Genomic DNA, 21784 nt, shown 5'->3' on the forward strand with positions numbered 1-21784 from the left:
ATTCAGAGGAAAATTCTGAAGAAAATTCTGAGGAAATTCAGAACTGAAAGTCCCTAATCAAATGGGAAAATCAAAAAGCTCAAACACATCAAACAAATGGATAACAACTGCCATATCCTGACTAGGCATCTCCTAATGTAGGAAATGGTGGATTAAACACGGTTTTATAGCTAGCTAAACCTCTCACTTGTAATATACTATATGCAAAGAAGCAAAACTTTCAACAAACTGTACGATGAAATCAAGAACAAAAATCTCTCATATCAAATTGAATTTTTTCCAAATGCCATTTGATGACACTGAATAGTTTTGTCTGCAGTGAATACATCCCCTTCTGTATGTGCCCGTCACAAGTTAGGAGCCTATTGTTCTGTGAAAGTCGTTTGTAGCTGTAAATCATATTTGTCTTTTGTTTATTTTTTTGTACATAAGCATGGAAAGGTTGTTAGTATTTTGGTTCAAATTATTTTATTTTTTTTGTTTTGGAGTCATATATGGCTTGCTATGCGGTATGGGTTTTGCTCATTGTTAAAGGTTGTAATGCGACTTATTATTGCTAACTTCTACATCATTTTATCTCTAATTGAGAGTTGTCTCATTGGCAATCAAAGAAAATCATCTAGTTTTCATATTGTTCGGTTTATAATGTTAAATTGTCTCACTTCAATGCCATGCATCAAAATATTGATTTTATAACTTTTTTTAATTGTCATTCATATTATTTGTTTAAAGTTCATACTCTTTAAAAAAAAAAATATACATGTAAATACCTTCTTAACAGGCATTTTCAGTTTTAGAATCTCAGCGTATCTAGTTAGGACTTCATATGGAGCATGGACTTTCATAAAATCTGCTTCTTCATCTTTAGAAACAGTCTGAAAAAACATATGTAATAATATTGAGATAGTTCGTAAATAAGAAACAAGATTAACTAATAAACTGATTTACTGTACTTCGTAATAGTTGATATGTTTGTTAATATCATATATAAACAGGGATAGATCTAAGATTTTTGTTCAGCTGGGGGGTGGGGCTTTAGATCTCAAATGTGAATACTAGGCAAATATTTAGCCTGAAGTAGGTTTCTGATAAAGGGGATGTTTTCTGTATGTTCACATAGTTCTGTCATTTTTCAGATCGGAAATTGTACCAAGAAAAAAACATATATATAGAAAGTCAGGAGAATATTCCTGATTGTTCTATGGTAACAGCAGTTGGGGATACAGTTTGTCCTACGCAAGTGCTATTTCACATGGCAATTATTATTTAAACTGGAAGCAGTCAGTCAGTCATTAGCATATAAACTACCAGGATTGTAAAACATATTCTAGAAACTTAAAGACCAAGTCAATACATATCTTAATGGCATAGATATAAATATAATTAACAAATGATTAAAGCAAGTAACTGGTACACACTTATGAGAAAAAATAGCAGAGTAATGTTAATCTATACAAACCAGATCTTCTTCTAACTGTAGACCTTCCTCTCTCAGATTTTTCTCAAAGATTTCTCTAGCCTTGATGTTTCTATTCTTATGTTTATCATCATCGTCATCTAATTCCCAAGCCAAGACATAGTCTATCCTTCTTTTTCCATCCTTGAAGTACATATTTCTGCCCTGAAATTAGTTCAAAATATTATCATTTTCAAGAACTAGATAAACTAATTTGGAAAAAAATTGCTTGTTCTTAATATATATATTGACAAGTATACATATGTGTATATAAGTCAGCAAAGCATTAAGATATAGAAGCTAAAAACTGCCCTAAATTATTGTAGGAGTACCAATACAACACTGTCGACTAATATGGACCTATCTATTTTTTGTGGGTACCCATTTTTCAGGGATTGAGAATCAATTGTATTTTCATAGATATTTGATTACAGGGTTTTGTCCAAATATGCATTTTCATATTTGTGTTTTAGGTCTTTGTCAAATAATTAGCTATATGGAAATCATACCATAAAATGATAACTATCTTTTTTCAGTCCCTTCAAATAACCTTTCATACCAAAATTACAATATAATCTTTTATTTAACCCACTTCTTCTTCTATATTATTTCTTGGTACATTGTTTTCTATCAAATATATACCAGCATGCAGGCAATGATGCAAGCAGAGCAATTCCATCATGGATTTTAAAGAGGGTATGCTAAGTTTTAGTAAATATGACATCAAAACACATGATGCTTATAAGCTTAAGACATTACTGGTCCTACACAAAAATCTTCAAGAAAATTATATTACACCCTGCATGCAATCCAGATCATCATATTCAATATACATGTAATATCATAAATAAATTTCTATTTTATGCAAACTGGATTATCAAATTTAATCTTACATCTAAAATAAACATGCAAAATAGATTCATTAAAATTCAGATATCAAAATTTAATTATTACTATCACTTTACACCATTAGCATATTAATTTAGCTGCTAATAATAAGTTCCTGTATGAAAATTTTATAAAGAACTGAACATTTTAATTAATTTTAACATTATAGAGATATTAGTTGTGCATTTATCACAAATACAACCAAAATCTTAGAATCAATTTCCTAGCAAGTTTTTAGCAATTTATTACAATCCAAAGAAACTTTTCCACAGAGACATCTCCTATTGGTCAATCTATTTAAACTTTTGCCAGTTCTATTGGCCCATTGAGTAACATCAATATCTATTGTTCTCTGTGTAGTTTATATACCATGTTCACCAAGGCCATTAAATTTCTTCTAAGAGAAATCCATTGCTTATAGAGTAATCTAGCTGAGTAATAAAATTATTATCTAAATAAATGGAAAAATATGTGTTTCAACTCACAAAACTACATGTCATGTTGTATTTTTTTCAATATCAACAATAAATTTCCAATCTGTTCAATATAAACACTGATTTAATCATAAAAAGTTGATTCTGGCAAAATTTTCAACATTCCTATTGAACTTTTTTTAGTGTGTTTGACAATGATAAATGACAATGTGTAATAATTTAAGGCATTTTTAAATGTGTTCTTTAACTAAACAAACTAAAAAAAATACAAAGTTTCAATAGGAACAATGCTAAAAATGAATAAACTGAACACAGAACAATCATGAGAATAGCTATTGTATTTATTCAATAGGACAATAGAGCTGACAATAGTTTAAAAATGTGTCTAGTTAATCAACACCTTTCAATGGTACATTAGCTGGTAGAGTAATTATGATGGATAGCTGTTAGTATGCTGCAGTCATCTTAAAACCTCGGGAAAATAATGATACACAAAGACAACAACCTAGATTACTGTGGTGGGCTTGTTTGGATCTTGAGTGGTAGTAACCCCATATGCACTGCATTTTATGTTCTTCAGTATTTGTTTCCTATCATAAAGTTGTCCTGAAGAGGTTACCGTAAGTGGTGAAATATGTAGACCAGAATAATAAATTTCCTTGCAGTAATCTAGGATGTTGTTGTCTTTGTGTATCAATAGTTTAAAAAGATTGACCAATAAATGACTCTGTGGGAAACTTTCATTTGGTTCACATTATTTTTAATAACCAGCAGTACAATCTACAGATTTGCATTCCCTTTTCACTCAAGCACACACTTTATGGGCCATGTGTGTTAATACATAGCTAGACATAACAGATGCAGGAGTTTGTTTAATTTACAGACCTGTATCCAAACCCACTGTAACCATTCTTTCTCACTTAAGCACAATCTTTTTAGGACATGTGTACACAGATAGACATAACAGGTACAGGGGTTCATTAAATTTACAGAACTGATCCCAACCCACAGTGACCATTCTCTTTTCTTGATATATGATAGTGCAGATCTAACCAAGATGTCTTATTAGTATACAGTTAAAACAAGAAACACTATCAATCATACAAGTTTCACAATGCACTGATCTATGCCACACATTTTTTACCTGTTCCCCTTTTTCTTTTTTCCCCTGCCAGAGATAAAATAAAGGCATTCAAAACACAATTTTCTCTTTCCATTGAAAATATGACACCGGATACTTCTAACTAAGAAGTATTCATTGTCTTAAACATTTTAAAATGGTAAACAAACTAACAACTTAAAAACTGGTAAATAACAGAATACAAATACAAAACAAAGCAGGCAAACTAGCTGTCAACAAGACACAAACAAACAAACAAATTACAGCCAGTTGCATTGAGTGTGTAGGTAAGCGTAGTATCTTTGGTTAGCCTGCTTGCTAGCTGAACCATGAAGTCATTACTAGGTGAGGTAAACAACTGTTCTGCTCTATGGTCGGATTGTTGTCTCTTTGACACATTCCCCATTTCCATTTTCAATTTTACCCTCCTTTAAGCGTAGACTAACCCAAAAGATAACCAATATATCTGTTTGTAGGACTAGGCTACTTCGAAAGGATGGTAGTATTTCTTACCTAATAGTTACTTCATGGTTGCAAGCAAGCTTACCAAAAATATTATCTTTATCTACACACTCAATGCAATTGGTTGTAATGCCCTATCAATTATCAAGGTTGTAGTTTTATCATTGTCCTTTAAACCATAAATACCCTGCTTAAAAACATAGTCATACAATAAATAAAATAAATATGGTAGGCAACACATTTTTTTTTAATTTGAAAGAAAGGATAAAGAACGAAAAATAATATACAGGAAACTAATGTCACTGAAAAGAATTCACAATGAAACGTTTAATCAACAAACTTTTTTTTCTCCATTAATCAATGCCATATATATGCATGCTATTTTTAAATACAGCAGCCATGTTGTTTATTTCTGCAGCTTCAATCAAAGCATCAAAACATTCAGACACATTTGAGTGATGATTCATGTAAATTTCAAATCTTATGAATTTTGTAGATATTGAGATTTAGTTAGTTTTCTTTCATGTTGTTAGGGTTGTCAACTTGTCATCATAATGACCTTCATCCCTAATCTCATTTTATAAGTACATGTATATGTATCTAGTAAATTCAGGTTGTCTCTAATTATGTTGATGCTTTATTTTACTCATTTATGTGTGTCACATTTTTGTCAGAAGTCTCTGGCTTTTGTTAGTCTTGTATGTTTTTTTAATTTTAGTTCATCTATATGGTATGGGGTTTAGTGTAACATCCATTTTCACTGAACTTAGTAAGTACACAATTTTATTTAGGGGCAACCCCCTGGAGGCTGGTGCAGGATTTTCTCACTGCGTTGAAGACCAATTGGTGGCCTTCTGCTCCTTGACATATTCCCCATTTCCATTCTCAATTTCACTTTTGAATTCTAGAGTTTATTTCAGATTAAGTTTAATTGAACTAACAATAAAAGTGTAACCAACCTGTGCACTTTTATCTTGTACATCAGCATTGCCTCCTGAAACTTTGACCGCTGTGTCTGCTGTTGGTTTAACTTCATCTTCTATACCATTTGGTGCTGTCTCATCTAAATTTATATCTAAAAAGAACAGAGAGATCAAATGTATGGAAAGCCAACGGGGTCAAAATTCTTAATTCTAAAATTGTCAATTTGTAACTTGTAACTGTGTAATTTCAAAATTCTTAATTTGAAAATTGTCAAGTTGTAACTTGTATCTTTGTAATTTCTCAATTTCTGATGAAATTTCCAAGAGCAACCTCTCATTTAAATATTATTTACTGGTACATTAAATTAAGCATCATTTCATTAATTTCAGAATGTATTCATATTGTGCAAGACAAACTTGAATTGAAAAAATTTCAAGTTGGAAATTAACAGATTCAGATTTCTTAGCTCTTTTGCAGTTGAAAGTTTCATAGACTTCTAAGAGTAGACTTCAATAAAACCGGCTGTAGTCCTAAAGCAAAACATTTGTTTTAGCAAAAAAAGCATCAAGAGCTCAGCATTAGATTAAATGTTTGGATCATACATACAGACAGGACAAGGTGATTGCAATATAGCAAAAGGGCCAGAGCCAGAGAGCATATAATATTGTTTTTGTAGGATTTGGTATGAAATAAAGCAGCTTTTCTTTTCTGCTTTACTCAAAGAATAATCAAAGAATTATAATCATGTAATACCAGAAAACTATTTTAATAATCGTAAGTTAGTGAACATTAGTAATGTTAGTATAATATGGTAATGTTTAATGTTAATAAATACTTAAAAATAGATCACTTAAAAATTAATAATGTAATCAATGTCATTATAGGCTATAAGCAATTCATGTTTTAACCCAACTTCTTGAAAATGGCAATTATTATTGTCGGAAAAATGTATGGTGTTGAAATAAAAATTTCTTGAAGTTATAGTAATGTGAACAGATGTTTTACCTTAGATGTACTGATTTCAGTACTTACAACCAACCAAATCTCATAATTTTTATATGTATCACTATTGTTAATTAAAAACGGCCCTTTATCAAATTCAGATTAAACTGACCAGCTGAAAGTTTAAACTGACCAGTACAGTATAATAAACAGAAAAATATACTTGTATGAACCTTACAAACAAATGTATAAATGATATAGAAAATGTTATTGAAGAACACTGAATAGTTTGTAGTTTCCATGACCTAAATATGACGGTTTACATAAATACAATATATATACCATGTATCACTGTATACAGCATTTCAATTATAATATCATATAAGTATATATATATTGTATATTGTATATTTGTTTTTGGAAGGGGAATTGCATGAATTGAAAATATATAATACACATCCATATGATTCTTCTATTGACAAGTAAATAATATACATATATTACACCTGACAACAGGAAATGAAACTGAACTGTTTTATTACATAGGTTTGATATTAAACATTTCAGTAAATCATCGATTAAAGGTAAATCTCAAGTGAACACTTTAAAGAGTCTCCAAGCAGATCAACTTGTAGCTGGCATCTGAAAACCCAAGCAATAAGTTAATTGAGACCATCAACATCTGAATCTACTCAGTGGCGGATACAGGGGAGAAATCACCCTTTTTTGGACCATCAATGCATTTGAATGGGGACAAATGGTTGAACCCACCCCCCTTATTTCTGGGGCAGGAACCCATTCTTTTGAAAATGGCTGGATCCGCCCCTGCCACCTAGCTTTGTGGTCTTGTCAATTTTGCAATAGACCATGTAATGAGAAAGGAAAAGCCTTATGAATTCTAATAGCGTTTAGTTGATGTTGTTAAAGCATTAAAAAGTAAGCCACACAAGAATTAAATTAAATTTCCAGAAAGATAGAAAAATACTACATAAATATCCCACTCTAAAACAAATCAGTTTTGAGCTGTTCAGAAGGTACCAGTGTTAAAATAAAATACTAATCACACAATGCATTAAATCAAAGCACTGTGAGCACATGTGTCCCTTTTTCTAAGCTTTTTTATCAGTTCATAAAAGTATCAACTTTTAAAAACAACTGAAAAATTCAAAAACAACAAGCTTCAAAACACCCTATTTTCAAAGCATTACATTAAGAGTTTTCAATAATTTGTCTTTTACTTTTACTTCCCACCTTTAGCTGACAGAAAATATTAAGAAATTTGTAAGTACTTAGCTGACGCTTTCAAACTCCATCTTAACACAGGAGAGAAGTTTGCTATATTGTATACAAAAATAAACACATTTTGCCAACAGATTTTTTTTTTTAAGTTCGTAAGTGTTTAGTAGCTGAAGCTTTCAAACTCTTAACATAACACAGGAGCAATGCTTGCAAGAATAAAGTTTGCTATATTATACACCAATACTACAAAGTACTACACAAAAACCTCTTTACAGCAAAGCCCCTGGCATATGTACCTGATATAGTAGGATTGTACGATTCAACATAATCTGGAAATCGTGACATCTGAGCGTAGGAGAACCGACTTGACGGAGGCCTCTCAACGAGTCGGTCAGTACCACTGTCCATGTTTTATAATTAGCCTATTTTGTCCAGTTATAAAGTGTGTTTATCTGATAAAATATAAAAGATATGGATATCTGACAAATCTAATATTTACAAAAGGTAGATTATATAAGGAAGATATTTATGATGCAATTTGCATACAGTGAATTACATTGAAAGTGAAGCGTTGTGTTGACAATTGTGTTTATATAGTATATGTGGGGATTAACTTACAATCAAGCGGAAGGCTGAAGACACATTATGCAATTTAACTGAAGATTTTTTTTAGTTTATCAGCAAAATAAAAACTATTAATAATTGCATATTTGAAAATGAAATTATTTATTCAACACTGAATAGTTTCAAGAACAGGATTAAAACTGGATAAAAAATATTCAAACAAAAATTCAATATTTTCATAAGCTTTTCAACTGGTTTTATAATTTCAATAAATTCATTCATTGCAATGGTCTACCGATAGCATATCTCAATATATGCAATTGAGGAAGGACTGTTACAATTTACATTCTGTCAAACTTTCATTATATCTGAGACCTGATAATCTTACTGAAATTTATTTAAAGCTATACATGTATGGGATGTCTCGAAGGCCTTGATTTGTAAAAATCTTTTATATCAATTTACAGCGTGAATTTAAATTTTATTCTTGATACAGGGATGAGTGCTCTTACTATCCAAACTTCTATTCAGATTGTTATTTTTTTTCCACAAGACTTAATTTAAGGTATTTTACAGTTAGCTAATGTCATGTATATATGTTGTTAATGGATAATGTAAATCATTAAAGTTCTGTCCTAAGGCTGTCGTATTTCACATAAAAAATTATAATTGTCTCATCGCAAGAATATTGATATTTTCAACAACCAATACATGTTATCTTGAGGAATCTGTGAAGCTAATATATATATATGTCCTTGATGACCTACTAGCTAATTAAAATTTCAAACATTCTGGGACACAATTGTGGTCATTTTTCAACTGATAACATTAACCTAATATTTCATGACACTGGACACCAGCTACATTATGACAGTTTGTGGAAATTTAAGGAAGATACATTTAGGGTGTGTTTTTGTGTGAATGAAATATAAAACTTACTTTAAAAACTCGACATGAAAATGATATTTCACAAACCTATTTTCACCTTAAATAAGTCACCTAGAAAAATATCCCTTGCATAAAAAATGTAAATTTTACTATTATTTCCTACATATTTGTGTGAGAGTACAAGGTCAGAGGTCAAGATCCAGGTAAACATGGTAAACATTTATATTGATACCTGGATGATAAAATAAGAAATTTGACAAGGTGTGCATGGGGAAGCTTCAGGTGTAATTGGCTTAACATTATAATGTATACAAACCTGAAGAGATCGCAAAATAAAAGCAATATTGATATATTGAAATATCATAGTCAAAACTACTTAAATTTTTACTTAAATCTCACTCAATCTATTTAACATTTACAGATGTTGAATTTTTGTAATAAAAACACATTAAAAATGCAGTGTGTGCTAAATGCTAAGAAAAACCCCGAAAATCTTCAGTCCGGACTGAATTTGTATGATCTGTAACAGCTACAGTATTTTATCAACTTGTGACAGATTTAATTGCCAAACAGTTGAGGTTGTGGTTTCACATCTGATAACAGTTCACTGAGAAAAGACAATGACCTTAGTTTTAGAGGAAAGAATTTTTATTATCAAAATACATATGCATTGAATATTCACACATAATGATTTCAGAGTTAAATTATTTGTATAAATTGAAAATTTATTTTATTTTTAATTTTTTTATATTTTCCCTAGTACAATGGTCTATCAACATGATCAATTGAAATGAAATTACAATTAAAGATGTGGAAACATTAAAAATTGTAAACACACTTTATATTTTGACCTTCATTATACATTCTTTACCTAATGCCATTTCAAGTATTTGTAACAAAAGTAAAACAAGGCTAGGCATCTGCTAGTCATCAGCTTCTCGTTGTCAAATATATGGTCATAAATTCATTGATAAAGAGAAACCATACAGTGACTTTCCTCATCACCAAACTGATCAAAAAGCGGTGTACTTCGGGGTTTAACCAAAACTTGCAAATACAAGTTCTAATGGTATAGCCTCATGACTGATTTATTGATAACTACAAGTAATGCAGTATATGTTTTTTCAATAACTGGTAATGTTCTGAAAGTTTATTGCATTTCATTAGAATGTCCAACAAAATGACCAACTCAAATACTATGGAAAGACTAAAGAGTCTTGTGGGCTTCAAAAAGTTTAAACTTTAATTACCGGTAGGTAACAATACGGTTAGAGAATTGAGTTGGATTCCTTTTTCATTCAAATGACCCTTTTATCGAAAAGCTTCCACTATGTTAGGATCCGCCCCTGTCAGATCCTATAGACACATGTACAGGGTAAGGCTTTACTCCTTTACTGCTTTTACACACTGTCTTCAAAAGACTGGGAAAAAAATCTTAACTTTTATGCATGTGTTTTAAAAGAATACCATAATAACAGACTACATGGTGCTATAGTACTCCCTTTGTGTTAGGGTGGGGATTGTATGACTATGTGTAAATATTATTGTTAATATATGTTAGTGACATATCTCCATTAATCCTGATTGGGAGTGTACACAGATTCCACTGTACCCTCGCAACTCTTGAGGGGTGCTTCAAATAACGGAGGAATCTACATATATACATACAGTAACACATATCGTGCAAGATTTTCAAAATGGTAAAGATTGATAGGAAAGCAAAATTGTCTAAAGCAGATTTATTCATACTAATTATAGACCTACATGCTATTTAGTCCAATCCAGAGTAAATGATGATAAGCTAGTCCAATAGAAACGTAACATTTGTACATCCTTTAAATGAAGAAGTCTAATTGTTTCACTTTAGTTTGAAAAGTTCGTCTAATTTTAAATTAACATGAACAGTCCAAAATGTATCAAATGCCTCGTTCACACTGGCATTTCATTCGAATTCAATTTGAATCTAATTCGCTTATCGCGTTCACACACTCTTCTTTTTTAATTCGAATTGATTCGAATTGGCTAATTCGAATTATCCAATTCGCATTAAAAATACACTTTTGTGAATACGAATTAAAAGTTAACGTTGTTTGGACAGTAAAGTGAATTTGACGCGCATTGTAATTCAAATTATAATTGACGTTAGACGTTTTGAATGCAAATTAAACTAATTCGAATTAGTTAATGCGAATCGAATTCGAATTACGTGTGAACTCAGCATAAATATAACATTATATGCTCAACAACAATCAACTTCAAGAACTATAAGATCGTGTAACGCTTGAATATGCATGGCATTAAATACATTGCAGTTATAGCAATTAAAGCTCTTCTACTACACTGTGAAAACAACTTATTTGTAAAGGCAGCTGAGTTATCATGGTTTCTAGAAAAGGAGATATGGTCATACTTAAGTCGTTTTTAGATTTGGAAATTATAGTACATGTATTATAAATCTATCCGCATAAACAAATTCTTCAGATCTTATCAAGACATCAATTGTCAGTGTTTACACACATTTCTAAATTTCTATTTTAACTTTTAGGTTCCAAACATTTAATGCAATACAATGTATTGCAAACAAAAACTGTCAAAATTTTCCTGGTTAAGAGATTTTGCCATTAATACTTGGTTACTAAACAAAGACTTACACTGAAAGATATGTTACTACAAGTTGTATTATGCATACCGTAATATAGACAAATTTCATTCAAAGGGTTATAAGGGTTTTTGCTCCATCTTATTTTGAAATTTACAAATCACTATATATACAAATATTTGTTTGTTTGCATATTTCAGGTCAAATATGTCAATTGACTGACTTGTCTACACTTTACTGTCTAGATTACATTTCCTATCAATTCATCACTAAAATCAGCTTTATTTTGAAAGGGTTGAACAATTCTACATGTTCTATTTTTTCTGTTCTTTCAGAGGCTAAAAAATGGCTCTCATATCATGTGACATATCATACAAAATGTACCTCCTCCCATTTAAAAAAGCTTGAACATAAATGATATCAAACTTTCAATTCCACTTAATCTTAATTTGACCTTTCTACACTAAGGATTCATTTAAAATTCACAGTATAGTACCTAGAACTTTTGCATCAGTGAAGAAAAAAAAACATCAATAGAGTTCACCTACCTTTTTCCATCCCAATAGATTCCTAGATTATAAAAAATTATGAATCACAAAAGCTGGTATTCCTGGTATAAAAATAAAATCTCTGTGTATCTAGAAGTCCAGCTTCATTTTTTTTAACTATTCCTACCAAAAATTATAACAACGCATAATAAATGCCTTTCAGCTTCATTTACTGTACAAATTGTTAATAGATGTACAATGATGTAGGTCTTGTGACATTTACCATATATAAAATACCAGATTTATTGCCCTATAAACAAATACTTATATTTTGTAGACAAATGATACAGCAAGTGTACATTTTATGTATGTTTATTTCACTACAATAAAGATAAAAGCATGTAGCATACATAATTATAACACTTCAAAATAAGGTTAGGTCAATGGGCACTAGAGCCTTTTTCAAAATGTAAAGGACGGAACAGAATACAAGTGAGTTAAGTAATTTTAAAAAACATCTATGCTCAAAGTCTGTAAAATAATGATTAAACGTCAAACTCCACAACATTAAATATATATATGTGTTGGTCTATGTTTAATTTTATTTGTCTTTTAATGTATACTTCAGTTAAGTTTTTTTTATTTTGAATTATATAGATATATATCTTTATTTACATATCTTGAATACTTTGGACAAGTACATGTACCATATTTATAATTAATGCTTATTATTGGAAGTATATCCCACAAAAAATTACTTTCTGATTGTATATCTACTTTTTTCAGACTGATAGACCAATCAACAGACAGACAGACAGAGATAAAAGAAGACGAACTGGATATGTTAGTTAACAGACAGACTCAAATATATCCCACAAAAACTGTTTGAGAATTGTATGTCTACTTTTTTCAGACTGACAACCAAAACCACCAACCGACCTACTAACAGACATACAGGACCAAACAGACAGACAGACAATACCAACAACAAATGGAAGTTTTTAACGACCTTGACAGACCTTACAGCCCTTACACAGTCAGCTACAATACCAAGTGACTGTATCCCTCCTTTTAAATGCAATATAATATATATATATATACATCATGTTACATGTATCTCAATTTAAATGTGACATGTAAGCCTGAGGGTAAATGACACCTTGTCTCATTAGATATACATGTATTTGATTAAACACTTGACAGCTTTAACTAACAATGACATACTCTCCTTTTGTTGAACTTAGAGCTTTTCAAAAGATTGATATAATTTATCTGGGATGCATGATTACAAACTTTTATAATTATCTGTTCTTAACCAGCTTAGAATAGTAAAGTCACAAAAACATAGTGATTGAATGGTATTCTTTAATAAATTTGGGCCTTGTTAGTAGAGAGGTCTTATTTCTAACTACTTCATTTATAGCATCACTATTCTGTCACCATTTAGGTTGTGAATTCAAACTCTGAATGTGGCAAGAACCTTAATTACTGTTAAGTACTTAAAATTTAAAGAAAACACCAGACTCTTTGGCATGTACCATACATCTTTAACATCATGGAGTTTTTTTAAGGAGGTCTTCATATTTTCTGGTACCAGAACGATAAAAAATTGGAAAGTGAAAAAACCTTCAAAAAACATTACACCATACATTTTTTTTTACTAAAATTATGTTTGTTTGTTTGTAATCTGATGCAATCATTTCATGAAAGAAAATCAGTACAAATCACACCAATATCTGCCATTTAAACTAGTATAAAAGACAATAAGTGTGGAAAGAGTCTATTCTTCCATTAAGTACTATGTCTTTCATCTTTAGTCACCTTGCTTTTAAATGTTCCAACCCACTACCCATCATAAAACACAGAATATATTTACATACAAGACGTCCATTTGAATTTAAATTAATACTTAATGTAAACAAAGAAATTTTTATATTGTTACAGATATACCTACATTGATATAAGTAACTACTTTCAAAAACCCCATTACCATAAAAAAATCATTCATTAAATTCATCAAATACATGTTTCTTACACTGATTAATCAATATTTTAAGATAAACTGATTTGGATTAAATTAAGATGGACTTATATTAGTGTTCACAATATAACTATATAATATCTATATCTGCTTAGTATCAATTCATTTTCTGTTGAAGGTCTCTTGAAGGAAGAAGACTTAAATAGAAAGCTGTGAAATCCAAATTTGATGCAAGAATCAATTTTAAACCTCATTTATGTTTGATGGGAACAACTAAACAAGTACAGATACATTTTTTTCCTAATAAGAGTAAAAATTTACTAGCCTATTGGAAGAGAAGTATATCCGAGGGTCTGTCAGACATGTGGCAATGTCCAGCACAAATTGTTTGGTCCAGTTATGTCATCAGCTACTGGACCAAATAACCAGTGAAGATGCAAGAATTTTTTAAAGGGAAACTTCGCAAAAAAATCAAAAATTGATATTATGTCCATTCTGTATAAAAATTCTCAAATTTATAGATATTAAAGTTTTATTCCGCTAGATAAGAGATCACCATCGATTTTAAATTTTGAGTATCAATTCTCTGCGTTCCGCCATTTTGTCATCTTCTACGATCAAAAATCACGATATGTCTATAAACCACAAAGGACCAAAACTACAGTAACCGATGTAGTCGTAATTGCGTGTCGATATCTTGTCAATCGTACGGTTGTTTTATCTGACTAACTAACTTGATACGGAAAATGTTCTTATTTTTTTTTTTAAATAACCATAGTCTGTTATTTTTAAACTGTTAATATTGGACTTAATTAAAAAGTCAAAGTTCAAATCATAAATAAGTGTTCCGTGAAAATTGTTTTCGAAAATGTAATTCGTTCATAATTCTTTAAAGTAATAAACTTTATTCAAATAAATTCGGATCTTCCCTCATCTGATCACCAGCATGGCTTAAGGTATTACTCCCAAAGGTATTGTGAGGGGTGTGAGGTGACACGTCCAGGTATTCAAGCGATTTCCTGTCGGGCTTGCAAGTTCATGTATCGTTTCACTTATGTAGGTATTGATCGGTGTACACGGTCGATAACTTATAACTTTCCATTTTGAACTATCAGGTTTATAATATACATCTACATCTCTGTCTTGCGTGTCCGAAAGTGATATAATATACTAGTCATTACTTAACTCATACGCTTGTTTATAAATAACATTTCTGGTGTAAAGAATATTATTTATAAAAATATAAATAATACATAAAAAAAAAGATTTGAAGAAATAAAAATCTATTTACATATTTTTTCTAAGGGTTAATTTAGGAAAATGTAATATAAACTCGTTGTCAATAGTAAAGGACAGATTGGAACATACCAGAAATATTGATTTAAAAAATGTACGCATTTGACGACGATTCGTTATACGCCTGGATAGAAAGTTACGGAACTATAGCGCAATTTAAATTATCTACATGTATACATTGAACATAAGAAAGAAACATACATTTTGTGTAAATTGGGGTAAAAGTTTTGTAAATAGACTAGTCCACGTATGCCAACAGTATGTAATCAACGAATTCGATAGACTATTGTATACCAAAAAAAGAAGAAGAAGAACGAACTATACAAATCAGTTGAAAAAGGCTTAACTCATCAGATGGATAAAAATACAAATACTATAAATACAATTGGAAGTTTTCGTTTTTGCAATTTGAGAGTAAATGATGTATCAAACGTTCAAGAATACGCATGTAATATGTGTCACTGGATAAAAAAAAAATATCGTCAACACCTACTTCCGTATGGGACTTCCCCTTTCAGTGACCTGCAAATTTAACAGATGATACACTTTCTAAGATTTATATGTCCAACAACGACCCACTGCTCTACATGTGTTACTAACAGCCTAAGATAGCAATTCTTTTGTTAGGTCAATTCTCTTTCGTACAATACCAGAAAACATGGAAAATAAGTTCTTTAAATTTTGACTCTGGAATTAATACCATTTTTTCGTGCGACAAACTTTATTTCTGGCGATGAGCAGACATGGGCGGAAAACAATAAAAAGATAGGTTTAATATTTGTTCATTCATTTAACATGTATAATATGAATATCATTTAGTACACTTCGGTCTATACAAATGCAGAATATACCATGATGGTTTGCCTTCGTCAAAAGATATAAGAGATCTGACAAATAGATTATCACTTCGATATTGCAAGACACCCATTTATAACTTTGCACTTTTGCATACCAAACTTTCGCAAAAAGATAAGTCATTTGATTAAATAAGAAGTTGTGGTTTGTTTACTTGGGAGACACTTACCCAAAATGAAGTGGACTTAAGCAGCTATATAAGTCACAGTATGGCCTTCAACAGTGAACAAAAGTAAAAGTATATTGTATAATTCAACTAAATGTGAACATGGCTGTGAGTTAGTACGTCTGGAGCTCTCCCTCTATGGCGCTTGTACCTCGGAAAACTTATATAGCTTGTTTAAAGAACAACCGGGTTCAGACAAACTGTTCTGAAATCGATATTGTCACTAATGCATTCACCCAATTCAATATTACCATCAAAGAGAGTAAATTCGGGGCAACAAAGACATTCCGTCAATAACGGTATAACTATGCATTTAGTACACGAACACCAATCCGGCTGTGTTAAACTGGTGTAAGGCAAAATAGTGTCCTGGGAAATTGTGTCCACATGGACACTTTTTCCTAGAATTTAGGTATTCAATAATGTCCATTGCCATTGCTTATTGTCCCCTATAAATGGACATATTGTAATAGCAATATCTATGAAATAGTGTCCACGTGACTACAGAATGTTATGAAATAGAGGACATTTTTAAATCCTACTATTATTAACAAATTGTGTCCTCCAAGGGAAGTAGTACAATGGTCATTATAATGTTTTATTATGCTTGAATTTTAATAAAATAAAAAAGTTTAATTAGAAATTGATTAATATAAACAAAATAAAAAATGGATGGAAAGGAATACAGAAAAATTTACAACTATATAAGTTATAAGAAATATCCTTATAATACAAATCTAAATGAAAGAAGAACATAACTATAAGAAGGAAATGTGAAAAGTTTAAAATTAAATTTGAAGAACTGTACTATATGTACCATGACAAGAAGGCAAAAGAAAATGTGGAAAAACTAGTGGTACACTGTGACAAGCTAGATGCTGTTTTAGTCATATGTCATGATGAAAGTGGATATATATATATATATATTATAAGAACATCAGCATGGTATGAATGCCAATGAGATAACTGAAGTAATTCCTGTCAAAGTAACAAAATTAGTGTATTAAAAATAAGCAAGTATAGATTAGAATACAGTCAGTAATATAACTTAACAATGAATGTTATTTAATCATATATATAAAAAAAAAGTCCAGGAGGACAAAAATGTCATGTGAAAAAATGTCCAAGTGGACATCTTATCACTGAAGTATAGTATTTAATTATGTCCACTTTCAGGGACACTTTCTCATACCTGAGGACAGTTTTTCATAGAAAAATGTGTCCAGGACACATATAAATAAGTAAATATTGTCCCGAGACCGTATTTACTAGGAAATAATGTCCGGTGGACACTTTTTCATTGGGGACATTATTAAATCCTACAAAGGCGAGGGTTGCTAAGGATATCTTGATTTCGGGAACTTTCTGCAGCTTCCATTTTATGGAGCTCTTCTTCGGTATACTCTGGCTCTAGTGCGTACCCAAATTGACCATACTCGTCAAAATCTGCCTCTCTTGACCGGACTGGAACCACTGTTAGTACTATCAACCTCTTTTTTTTTTTTACTATCAACCTCCGAACAAGACATTTTTAGTTACGATTTTATGATTAATTTTGGGACAATATATACACTGTCCTATAGAAACAAGCACGCACAAATCATGAGAGAAATATATGTGAGTGAAAGTTAATTGAATTAGCAAAGTTAATATCCTTTGGTGTCGAATGTATGTTAACTAATTAATGTGTTTTTATAGACTAGCTCAAATCCTCATCCAAATAATATAATCTATATGTAATAATCCCATCCTACCACACCAAGATTTAATGCAGAGCGGTAGACATATTTAAGGTACTAATTAAGTATAATTAAATGAACAATAGATAAAAATAATTAATTATAAATGTGCAAAGTTTTAAAAACATTTTTTTTTTCTTTATTCGTACAATTATATTCCGCTTCGGTAGAGTTACCTTCAGATAGTTTCAGATATTAATTAATACATGGGTTTCAAAAGTCTAAATGTAAGTGTTCTCGTACATTTTTTTTGCCTAATAAAGACAATCAAAATGATTTGGTAAAGCTATTTCTAATTTCTAAGTTCCCCTTTTTTTATGAGACTTAAATCAAGGACAAGAGGTGTATATCATTTTATTCTGACACATGAATTAAGTTTCCCGTTTTTAACCGAAAACTGTTTATTTCTTATTAAATTAATTTATTTGAATTCAAATAAATAATAGCACCAAATATAATTAAATAATTCCACGGCGATCTATTTTTATTTGTCACCTGTATTTTTAATGTGTGTATTAAAAATGCTCCCTTGTTTTATAATCCACTGATCCGAATAGACAGTCACACCTGGCAAGGTGTGCCCTAGAGGCGTGGTTAAATACCGAAGTGCAAATAACAATTTACCTTTAAACAAGCCATCTACGAGTATTGCCACAGAACCGTGAATACACACATCGTATAAACCTAGTCATAGCAGAGATAGTAAAAGGTCAATAAGAGTACACCAACATATTGTCTTTACAGATTATTGTACTTTAATTTGTTCACCTTATCAGTCCGAAAATGCATTAATTCAAAATAATTTTATAACTTTTTGTGTTGTCTAAAAAAAATAATTCGAATATTTACGTTTAACATAGAAAATTTATCTCATGAATGTGTACAATTGCACGTCTGTGCGTTTTATCTTCTTATTATCGGCTGGTTATTAGATAAAGCATAAGTCATCGGCGCGCTTACGATTACGTTAAAATATGATTAAAAACCAAGACTTTTAATGATTGTATTTTAAATCCCGGCATGCAAAAACCAGGAGAAAACGTCACAACCTACAGGAAGTAGTTAATATTTTTTCATTAATTATTGAATTTCTCCTTTATTACTGCACATTTAGCGATAAAACTTTGTGAATATATATATTATGTCATTATGAACATATTTAAACCATAAGAAAAAAATCGCGAATTTTCCCTTTAATACTCATAATGTAAAACACTGCCAAAACACTGACTGGACCTGTAATGGTTGAGCAATTACTGGACTAAACTACCATTAGGGTCCAAGAAACCTTTGGAACCTCTGAATTTATAAAAAAAAAATGGATTTTTGCCTTTAGAAACCATAAGCACTTTTTTCCTAAATATATTGAATTACAATTTAAACATATTATAAACGCATAGAAAGGGTGCTGTATGTATTTCTAATTGTAAACAGTTTTATTTTATTGTTAAAATTTCAACATTAATCAACATCTATAAACCAATAAAAGACTCCTAATCATAAATTAATCATCAGAGTATTTCAAAAACAAGTACCTGTACATTTGACATTATCCTGATTATAATGAATGATATTTATGCATGAAATGAATAAAATTACCGTTGTAACAGTGACATAGAAAGCAATAAAATAATACATATAATAATGTCCATTTTATGAAGATTTTAGATGAAAATATACAATAGCAATAAGTTAGTACTGTTAGTAGGCAGTATCAAATACATGTATATAAAAAGAGTCAACTATTGGAGTTAGAATAAATCTTGATTTCAAAAGAAAACTTCTTCAATAAGTTTTACCTATGTACATGATGTACATGTGACATGCATTGTACAGAACTTAGTTTTTTTAATGTTTACTGATGGCTAACTGTATGTGTTTATGAAATTAACTATCAAAGGTACCAGGCTTATAATTATTTCATACGCCAGGCACGTTTTTCGTCTACATAAGACGCATCAGTGATGCTCATAGGGTCAACATTAAAAATATCTTTGTTTCCCCTCCCCAACCAAGGTTATCAGGGTATGGGTAGGTAGGTAGGCAAATTAACTGCTAGTAGTCTGTTGTTATTTATGTATTATTGTCAATTTGTTTATTTTCTTTGGTTACATCTTCTGACATCAGACTTGGACTTCTCTTGAACTGAATTTTAATGTGCGTATTGTTATGCGTTTACTTTTCTACATTGGTTAGAGGTATAGGGGGAGGGTTGAGATCTCACAAACATGTTTAACCCTGCCGCATTTTTGCGCCTGTCCCAAGTCAGGAGCCTCTGGCCTTTGTTAGTCTTATATTATTTTAATTTTAGTTTCTTGTGTACAATTTGGAAATTAGTATGGCGTTCATTATCACTGGACTAGTATATATTTGTTTAGGGGCCAGCTGAAGGACGCCTCCGGGTGCGGGAATTTCACGCTACATTGAAGACCTGTTGGTGACCCTCTGCTGTTGTTTTTTATTTGGTCGGGTTGTTGTCTCTTTGACACATTCGCCATTTCCATTCTCAATTTTATAAATTATTTTATTTTATTTCTTGATATAATTTTTCTATATTGAATTCAACAGGTAAGATAAGTCAAGAAATGTGGGGTATTCCCTGTATTCAGTGTACACCCCAGTTTTCTGGTTATGCAGGGACCGCCTTTTTCCTATTCATTTTATAGTATAAAATCTACAAAAGCACACATTCTGCATGACAATGTTTAATGAAAGGAAGTGTTTAATTGGTTAAAAATCAAGCTTATTTCAAGTCTAATTTGATGCATAACTCACAAGAAACAATTCCTGTGTTCACCAATTCATATCTTGATCATCAATTATGAGATGACAAAAAGATATGTTAATGACTTGGAAATTAAAATTCAATGAATAAAAATTTTCAATAGATTTAAACATAATTCAGTTATGTTCAGTTACACCTGGATCATGCAGCTTGGTCAATTTATTCCTAAACAAAAGATTTGTATGTTTTTCGAGTTCTAGAAAAAACAAGGCTTCACGTATATGCTATGTTGTTCCTAGAATACTTTAAGTATTTACAAATTCAACTGATGCAGTTATAACTTTAAATGTGCCCTTTTGAAAATGTCATGCCATAAATTGAAAAATAAAAACACATTTAAACTGGTCTTGTTTACACCAGAAATCAGGGAGGTTCCCTGAAAGCAGGGAATTCACGTATCCAACATTTTCTGACTTGTGCCCAACTTGGCCTGTTCGAAGTCGAAGACAAAGTAGATTGATTTCAAAGCACGATTCAGACAACCATTTTACTCAAAGATTTTATCCTTTAAACAGAAACAGAGGTAAAAGACAAAGCCAATCAAGGTGCACTCAGTGGGTTGAAAGATGTTTCAGATTTTTAATTTTCAAATATCAAATCATCTGCGCGTGGCAAGGTATTATGTTTGTTTTCCTTGATTCCGAATCATATAGACGCTTCAATGCAATATTGCCTTGATTTAAAACGCATGTTGAATACAGCATCAGAAAGGTATGACAAAAAACCAACGCACGTTTACTACAGCATCGGAAAGATATCACCAAAAACCAACATAGCAAACAAAAAAAAATTTGGACAAGAATGGCCAATAAATTTTTTCGAGTCGCAGCGATTTTACCGGGTCGGTGGTGGGAGGGGAAACAAACAATATTTTATTTTTGGCCTAGTGGCATTATACATGTAACTGATATAGTTATACTGGTAAAATGAATTAGTGATACTTATTTGTATCATTATT

The 21784-nt window shown here is 30.9% G+C and overlaps 1 protein-coding gene across 8 annotated transcripts in view; it reads right to left on the bottom strand.

Moving 5' to 3' along the window:
* Positions 1-21784, bottom strand: part of LOC143047565 (anoctamin-2-like) — a 74853-nt gene that overhangs the window by 49700 nt on the left and 3369 nt on the right. For 4 of the 8 annotated variants that reach the window (XM_076220651.1, XM_076220650.1, XM_076220648.1 and 1 more), the window contains exons 2-6: positions 7762-7917; positions 5320-5435; positions 3923-3946; positions 1460-1621; positions 771-875 (exon numbers count right to left, since the gene is read on the bottom strand). In XM_076220651.1, coding sequence (XP_076076766.1) covers positions 771-875; positions 1460-1621; positions 3923-3946; positions 5320-5435; positions 7762-7873 — 519 coding nt within the window. In that variant the 5' untranslated portion in view covers positions 7874-7917. Of the gene's footprint in view, positions 1-770; positions 876-1459; positions 1622-3922; positions 3947-5319; positions 5436-7761; positions 7918-12064; positions 12087-21784 lie in introns of all 8 variants that reach the window. The other 4 variants (XM_076220647.1, XM_076220652.1, XM_076220649.1 and 1 more) reach the window with 4 other exon arrangements.

The sequence above is a fragment of the Mytilus galloprovincialis genome, chromosome 10, assembly GCF_965363235.1.
Source record: "Mytilus galloprovincialis chromosome 10, xbMytGall1.hap1.1, whole genome shotgun sequence".
Classification (NCBI taxonomy): domain Eukaryota; kingdom Metazoa; phylum Mollusca; class Bivalvia; order Mytilida; family Mytilidae; genus Mytilus; species Mytilus galloprovincialis.